The 8116-nt window shown below is 41.3% G+C and overlaps 1 protein-coding gene across 2 annotated transcripts in view; it reads right to left on the bottom strand.

The window, feature by feature from the left end:
• LOC130126225 (TLE family member 5-like) overlaps window positions 1-6988 on the bottom strand; it is a 10263-nt gene extending 3275 nt beyond the window's left edge. The window contains exons 1-8 of one of the 2 annotated variants that reach the window (XM_056295639.1): window positions 6564-6988; window positions 4679-4776; window positions 4187-4250; window positions 3515-3559; window positions 2602-2664; window positions 2058-2132; window positions 1166-1455; window positions 1-528 (exon numbers count right to left, since the gene is read on the bottom strand). The exon at window positions 1-528 is cut by the window's left edge and continues 3275 nt beyond it. In XM_056295639.1, the coding sequence (XP_056151614.1) occupies window positions 1213-1455; window positions 2058-2132; window positions 2602-2664; window positions 3515-3559; window positions 4187-4250; window positions 4679-4776; window positions 6564-6590 (615 nt within the window). In that variant the 5' untranslated portion in view covers window positions 6591-6988 and the 3' untranslated portion in view covers window positions 1-528; window positions 1166-1212. Of the gene's footprint in view, window positions 1456-2057; window positions 2133-2601; window positions 2665-3514; window positions 3560-4186; window positions 4251-4678; window positions 4777-6563 lie in introns of both variants that reach the window. The other variant, XM_056295638.1, reaches the window with a different exon arrangement.
• Between the last annotated feature and the right edge of the window lie 1128 nt (window positions 6989-8116).

Below are 8116 nucleotides of genomic sequence, written 5' to 3'. Positions count from 1 at the left end.
ATGAACAAATAAAAAAAATCTAAATTAAAAAAGAAAATCAAATGCCAAAAAAGTCAGTCTCAAAAACTTAAATGTCATCAAATTTGAACAAGCAGACTACCCATCCCATCAAGCGAAGGTCCATTAAACGCAAATGATGCTCCTGCCAAGGTACATGACTGTATTTTTATCTAGTATACTCCTCTAATGGAAAAAAAATTAAGATAAAAAATCCCATTCAATTGGGATGGAGGTACATAGCTCAACTGAAGAGTCCAGTGGTCTGCGATACGAACACACACTGGACCACTGAGCTCTAAATGCATCTGATGAGTATGATTTTGGAGAGAAAGGTCCCACTTAAATTGGAAAAAGTTGAAATATTTTGGCTCCTTTTGCAGAAATGCATCGGAAACAATGAGCTCAAGTCAATGTTTGAGTGAGAGGCTGAAGAAAAACGTTGACAAAGCTACCTGGTAGCAATGGCGGAAAAGGTAGTAAGCGAGGGGAAAGAATGTTACTCAGGTCCACACTCCTCATTGTGAATGACTGCAAACGTCGGGACAGAAAAGAGGCCAGACATCGCTCACTCACACACACACACACACACACACACACACACACACACACACACACACACACACACGCACACACGAAAGAAAGTTACGTAAAATAGATTTGATTTTGACAATTGATTGATAAACTGCAAATTAAATTACAAAACAATCGGAGCGTAGCAGTCTGGGGGGGGGGGGAGTAATTCTGTGAGAGCAACCATGCATGAGAGGTTGTTGTTCAAATTCATGTATTCAACCTTCACTCTGGCTCCAAACTCCCGAGTGAAAACTCATGGTTTAATCTTGGTTGAGCCTTACAAACTGGCTTACACTAAAAAGCATCTACTTTAAGTCTACAAGCCTGAACTGAGTCTATTATCGCTAATTAATATCAATAATCAACCCCTACTCTCACTTGCTTCTGTTCTGTCATTTATTCATTCTCCAAACCATTTCCAACACCCCTCCCCCCACCATGAAAAAGTTAAACTCTGTGCTCTTGTCTACCAGTGCAACTTGATGTCATCCCTATCACTACTCCTCTCCATCCCCGACTTCCACCCCTTCACAGAGAGCAAGCCAGACATGCACCCGTCTCAGTTTACAGTTAGACAAATATCTATCCCCACCTCTCCTCCTCTCGTTCTCACCCCATCTCTCCCTTTCTGCATTGGGACTAGTCCGACTTGTCCCCATCCTCCTCCCCTCTCTGCTCCCTCTCTGAGGCGTCCCGGGCCTTGTCCTCTTTAGCCAGCTGGGCCTGGGCATGGGAATGGTTGGCCAGGATGGAAGACAGGGAGAGGAGGCCTGAGCTGGAGGAGACTGCAGGCAGAGTGGGGGGAGTGAGACCCAGGGGCAGTGGAGTCATGGGCAGGGCCAGACCCTGGAGCTGGGACAGCTGGTGCACCTGAAGCTGTTGCTGTAAAAACAAAAAAATAAAAAATAAATAATATAATATAATATACATGGGACAGTACTGAGTGTGTATACTGTGCATGCTGTGATTGACTTGTTAACTGTGAATGGAAGTCCACATGTAATGCAGGATTAACGTGGCTCATGCAATAAGTAGCTATGCACACAAAGTGTGCTCTTGCATAAATACCACTTGCTTATGATAGAAACACAAGGACTACCGAACCAATTTTTGAACAACAAAAAGCACACAAAAGCAAATGTCTTGACCTACTTGTGCTTTTATAACTAAAAAAAAATATTCATCTAAGGTAATAAGGTGTTTTTCTTGTGGAGTTTTTCCTCATTCTGGTTTTGGGTCCAAGGATAGAGGGTATCATATGTTGTATACAGCTGAATATTGTACTGATTGTAAAGTCCTTTGGGACTACCTTGTGAATTTGGTCTATACAAATAAATGACTTCATTTCTGATACATAATGTAATACAAGCATGCACAAATTTACTTTCTGTGTGACATTTTCTCTCTTTCTCACTAATAATTTCTTTATTTTGAGACACCAGGAGACATCAGGGACAGTCACAGATACAAAGTATGCCATGTACCCGTATGATGGAGTTCATCTCAGGCGGTGTGACTTGCTTGGCTCTCTCTATGGCACCCATGACCTGCTGCTGATGCTGGAGTAAACACACCACACAGTCAGACACACACTACTGAGGCTAACTTCCAATGGTTTACCAACACAATTTGCAGAGTCCTTGGTGGCTGCAAAATATGGCACAGGTGAAAAAAATAATTCAACGGGATCAATGTTGGAAATTTAGATTTATATGCGACTCTAAGTATTTAAAGAGGAAAAACACTAAGTTGTCAAGAACTCAGTGAAAATTTCTGTATGGTCTACATGTAGTTCACTAGGGACGTGGGGTCTGACTTTATACCAAGTGAGCTTCTAATGTTTTCAACGTTTTTCGGAGAAGTAACAATGTGTTTGTGTGGGTTAAGAGGTGTTAAGTTTGAAACACTGGTTCTGAACTCTGCTCCTCTGAATGTGAGTGCTGTTTGTTTTCCATTACTGGAGGTCCCAAAGACCAGAGTCGAGAACCACTGGGTTGGATTTATTCATGAAGATGACAGTGTCATTACCTCCTGTGACAGGTAGGGTAGCACCTGAGCACAGATCCCATTCAATCTCTTCACTATTTCAGCCTGTAAAATAGATGGAAAATTGGTTCAGACGAACAGACAGTCTGCGCAGGGCAAAACACTATTTAGAAATAATTCTTACATTTGTTTCAACATAATTGGGTGCACCACTGGTGTCAGATAGGTGTCAATGTGTCAGATAAGTTGTTCATCACCGAAAACCATGTAATACTTCCTTATGATTATATCAACTTTATGGCTGCAAAAATATTGGGTTTTTTTGTTGGTTTTTTTTTTTTTGTGGAAAACGTGCACTCATCTGGCACCTAAATAAGCTAAAACAATCTATAAAATGCTGTTTAAAAATATTACTTGACACTTTTTTCTGTTAAAAATGTGTTAGTTCGGTCAAGACACCATTACTGAAAATTGTTGAATGACTGATCACATTGTGGCACTATAATCGCAGTCTTTTGTGAGATTTTGTGCTTGGCTTGGAAACCCTGGGAGACATACATTGACATGCTTTACATTCAATTATGTCACTTTTATAATGCCATCTGAATGAAATGCTGAAGCTACAGATTTCATTGAAAGGTTTGGATTGGATTTCAAAAATGGCACAAAACCACGCCTCATTTAGGAAAAGCAATATTGGCGTATTTGTAAATGAATGTGTGTGAAACTTCAAACTAAAACACTGACATGTGTGTTTTGCTTTTATACAACTTGAGGCATTGTTACTGTATACACATGATGGAAAACAATCACGTGTGCAACGCATTTTAAAATGTTCAATTGTGTCAACTGCTTTTCCTTCTGGCACAAATACAGTTCCATAGTAGAGCGAGGATGTTATACTTAAAAAGACCAGGTTAATTTTATTACAGAAGAGATAGAAATCATTGTTTACCTGTTTATGCATTTCAATGTTCAGCCCATAGGACATCTCATAGTACTACAGTAAACAGAGAGAGAAGTCACAATATGCCAAAGCCATACTAAAGTGCACTTGGAATATGCACACACACAAAGACATGCATACAAAACAAAGCAAGGCATTTGTCAAGACACAATCCTTACTCCTTTCTCGCACATACCCAGTTGAAAAACACATGTCTATGTATGATTTTCAAAATCTGCAGTCTCATTATTTTGAAATATCCAAATAAAATCAATGCCATTGCTGCAAGCCTGTGCTTGGTCCAAAATAAGAAACTAAACTGTCAGCAAAACCACCACAGTGACAGAGATTTATGTGATTCATGTTTGTTTTTCTTCCCCTTTTGTATCTGTCTGAGAGTACTGCTGGCGTTGTGTGTGGCTGCCACTTCTCCCTCTCGTAGCCTCCCTTCCCATCCACCCCTGTGCGTCTGTGTTATGTTTATCTGTTGTCTTGTTTCACCGCTGTTTATTGTAAAGTGACTTTGAGTGTAAGAAAAGTGCTCTATAAGTTTAATTTATTATTATTACTATTATTAGAGAGAACAGGGGCCAATACCACTATATACCTTTATTCTGGTATTTACTAAAAAACAGATGGGAATGAAGAAGAGTCTTGCTTTGGAGAGATTATGCAACTCACCATAATGTAATGCCGCTGCATCTCCGACTTCTCACTGGCAAGTTTATCACATTCCAACTTCAAACTGATGAGACAGAAAACACAAAGAGAATACGATAAACACTTGGGGCCACCTTTACTTTTTGTGTGAGTGACTGAGTGAGTGTGTGCTGTGCTGTGCCCTGTGCTGGAATTTACCAGCAATGAACCTGTTCTCAAACTTGATGTTACTGATGCACGTATCAAGGGCCCATCTGATAAAGTGCTAAATGACTGGCAAAACATTTTTTAAGTCTCTGCAGTCATAAATAGCCAGACCTAGTGGCCGAAACATTTTTTGCTTGTACCACCGAGAATCATTAAGCCCTGTTGACGCTTGGCAATTGATTAATCGCATATTAATTCCAGCTGGTGGATCTAAATAAAACATTTTGATTATGTGTGTGTGTGTGTGTGTGTGTGTGTGTGTGTGTGTGTGTGTGTGTGTGTGTGTGTGTGTGCTTTATTTAGTGCCTGTGGTACTGTGCTTGGAGGAACTGGAACTCGTCCTTGATGCGGTCACAGGAATCTGAGGTGGTGAACTTCAGTGGCTGACTGGTTTGAGAGGATGCCTGAAAAACAAACAGCAGAACAACATGGATGTCTATCATAAAGGCCATCACTGAGAATTAACATACATGCACAAACTGAGAAAATCAGCAACCACCTCTTAGACACAGGTTTAGCAGACCCATGTCAGGCTTTAACCCATAGTTTAGCGAGACCCGACATATAACATTACTTTCCCGAAACTATTGACAAAGGATAAAAAGCCATCAAAGGCCTGAGGTGCATTTTTCTGTCCTACTGCCTCAAGTCAACTTGAGGCTGAGTATGTATTTTGGTTTGTTTGATAACCTGACCTCCGAGATTAACCCTTTGAGAGGATAGCAAAGATGTAGGTTAGCCTAAATAGGGCGTTATGCCCATGTGTGTGAAGGGAAGGGGGGGCAGAGAGAGAGCGAGCGAGAGAGAGAGAGAGAGAGACGGAGCAAGAGAGAGAGAGAGAGCGAGAGTGATGACCAGTATGCTTTAGTTAGGGAGAGGGAGGCAATATGTGTAGATAAAATGGACCAGAAAAACATTGAAAACTAATGATTCCTTCCACAATGGTCACGACCTGACCAACAAAGAATATCTTACCGTCACTGCAAAAGCATCCATAGGGCTTTCAGGAATAAAAGTGTGCAATTGGAGAAATGTATTTACTCAACACTAGATTAAAGTGAACCCATGCTGACCATATGTGAGAGGCATTTAGAGGACGGCTCCAGGTTGGGTAAAGAAACAGACTAGCACTCAAAGCCGTCTGCCTAACACAGTAATCCAATGTTTAATCTGGTCCCCTAACCGTATTACTCTCTAAACAAGTGGCATAAGGGCAAGTGGTTCCCAGTCGGATTACGGGACTTGAGGGAGAAGATCCAGTCAGCTGGTTACACAGAGGTCAGAGCCCTGCATCTGAAGCCCAGTGACAGCACGAATTCAAGACTGCAATGTAGTCTATGAGTATATGTGAAATGTAGTCTGAGTGTTGTGCCTCAACAATCACAAATCGACACAGATAGTCTCAATGTTACACAACAATTTGGGGCCAAAATGAAATTTGTTGTTAACTACTCATCGCAGTAAATACCAATAAGTATCCTGTCTCAGAAGGGTCATGGGGGAAAGTGGTGAGAATATGTTAAACTTATACCATGTGAACGGTGTACTGTAGACAGACCATTTGTTCAATACTTCTTTATATCATTATCACCTAGGTCGGGCCCTAATAATGATCACTGAGATCCAGAGTCGAGCTCGGTCACTTCAGAACCACTGAGTTAACGCCGCGGCTCTCAAGCAGGTTCGCCGAGACCACCAGTACAGCTGATTTTCTACTCTGCCATGTACATTACCTATATTCACCTGTTGTTCCAGCCTCCGATCAGGGATGTGTTAGACCAGGAACAAACGCCGAATGTAGGTAGTTACCTGGCAGACTAACGAAACAGCAATACTGCTGGTCCCGGCGGACCTGATTGAGGCCAGCGCGTTACACGCGCTTCCACACGAGCACCCACGACACCGTCCTAAATGATCGATATTGGCTAGCATAACAGGTAACAGCTACTAACTTAGATGGAGTGTGAAAACAACTAAAAGAAAGGCTTTGTCTACATAACAGTTAGCTACGCCGTTAAAGGTGACTTTTCTTTTCGGGTGAAGTTGCAAGCGAGGTGGTTGTTAGGAAGCTAACGCTAGTACAGTTAACACATCTTTGCTGTGCAATGCTAGCATCAGCTGGAGAGGGCTAACGTCGGCTAACTTATTTTAGCTTCTCCGATTTCCAGTCATGTTTGACAAGTCCACTTACCGAGTGTCTTGATTGTGGAAACATCATGTCAACTGTGATTTTCACCCGTTGATCCTTGGACTAACTTAACAAAATAAAACAGGCTATGTCGCTGCTAAGCTAACTAACCAACCGAACCCCAGGTTTTTTGTTTTTTTTTAAATGACTGAAAGTGCCGTTTTCACTCCGAAATCGGTCATCGTTTTAAGTAACAGCGGTCGTTGACTAAATGCATCCGCAGTAAAATCGTCTCTCAATCTTTGCGCATACACACAAAGGACATTATAATCGCTGTCCCCGGAGATAGCAAAATAAGGCGTTATCGAAGTGCCGTCGGGTTGTTTGGTGTGTTACGTCTCTCCGGAGAGATCCTGGATGTTGACACCGGAGACCCGGACATTCCTCTGGCCGGGAGGAAGCGCTGCACGGCGGGCCGAGGAACGGGCGCCCCGCGCGACACCATGCAGAATACACACTCATTTCCGGTGTGAGATATTACGGACTACCTTCACCAAATCTGCAAACTCTGTAGTTCAGTGTAAAAAGTGTGCGAAACCTTTGTCTTTTTTTTTGTCTTTTGCACTTTTTCATTTTTATTAATGTCCCTTAAAGAAACCAAATAAAACACATTTAAATCACAAAAAGGTAACACTTTCATAATTATTCTGTTACCTGGTAAGAGATGTGGCTAGAGCCATACAAGTTCAAGTGATGTGTATGACACACATACCCCCCCCCAATCGGGCGGTGACATAAAATGTCTTCATCAGAGAAACCCAGGAAAAAGAAGAAGAAAAAGGTTATTCAGTGCAACAACAAAAAAAAATCCCAGGATCATGGAGACATACTGCTTTGTCGTTTTACAGCCAAGACACGGGCCCATGTCTCATTTAGGATGCTCCACATTGTTCACCCGCGGCTTGACCCTAACCCGAGTTGATAAACTACACAAAATGGGGTGATTTGGATTGGTCAAGGTGGCCATTTATCTGAGGATTTGGGGCATCGGCCCTGTTGGGACGACACAATATTTCTGCAGTTCAGAAATAAAAAAACGGAGCAAAACAGAAAACTTCATTGGCAAGGGATCAATAAATGTTTATCCAACAACCCAAATTCCTGTATTGATCATATCTGCAATATGTAATTTCTTCACCATGGAATTATAAACAAATACAAACTTGTATTTGCTGTAATTTTAGCATGCATCTTCACTTTTTATCCGTGACACCCAGACTTCTCAGATCACTATCATAGAGATTGATGTGATGGCTAAAAAACTAAAAGATGCCAAACATGAATCACAACTGACACACACATTATCAGCAAGTATAGGAACAAATTTATTTCAATTTAAAACAGATACCTTGTCATTATGTTTCTCTCTTAGAAGGCGGCAATGATCATAAGTCATGTTCATGTTTGAATGAGGATCAGGCAACAGTGGTTGAAACAAATACATGAAACATTTAAAAAAAAATATGGCAAGAGTAATGTAAATCAATAACCAATAATAACCAACTGATTCAACCCTTTCATCAAGGGCTCTGCATAAATGAATACATCTGAGCCCC

Source organism: Lampris incognitus, chromosome 16 (assembly GCF_029633865.1).
Source record: "Lampris incognitus isolate fLamInc1 chromosome 16, fLamInc1.hap2, whole genome shotgun sequence".
Classification (NCBI taxonomy): domain Eukaryota; kingdom Metazoa; phylum Chordata; class Actinopteri; order Lampriformes; family Lampridae; genus Lampris; species Lampris incognitus.
This window is presented reverse-complemented; position numbering and strand designations above follow the sequence as displayed.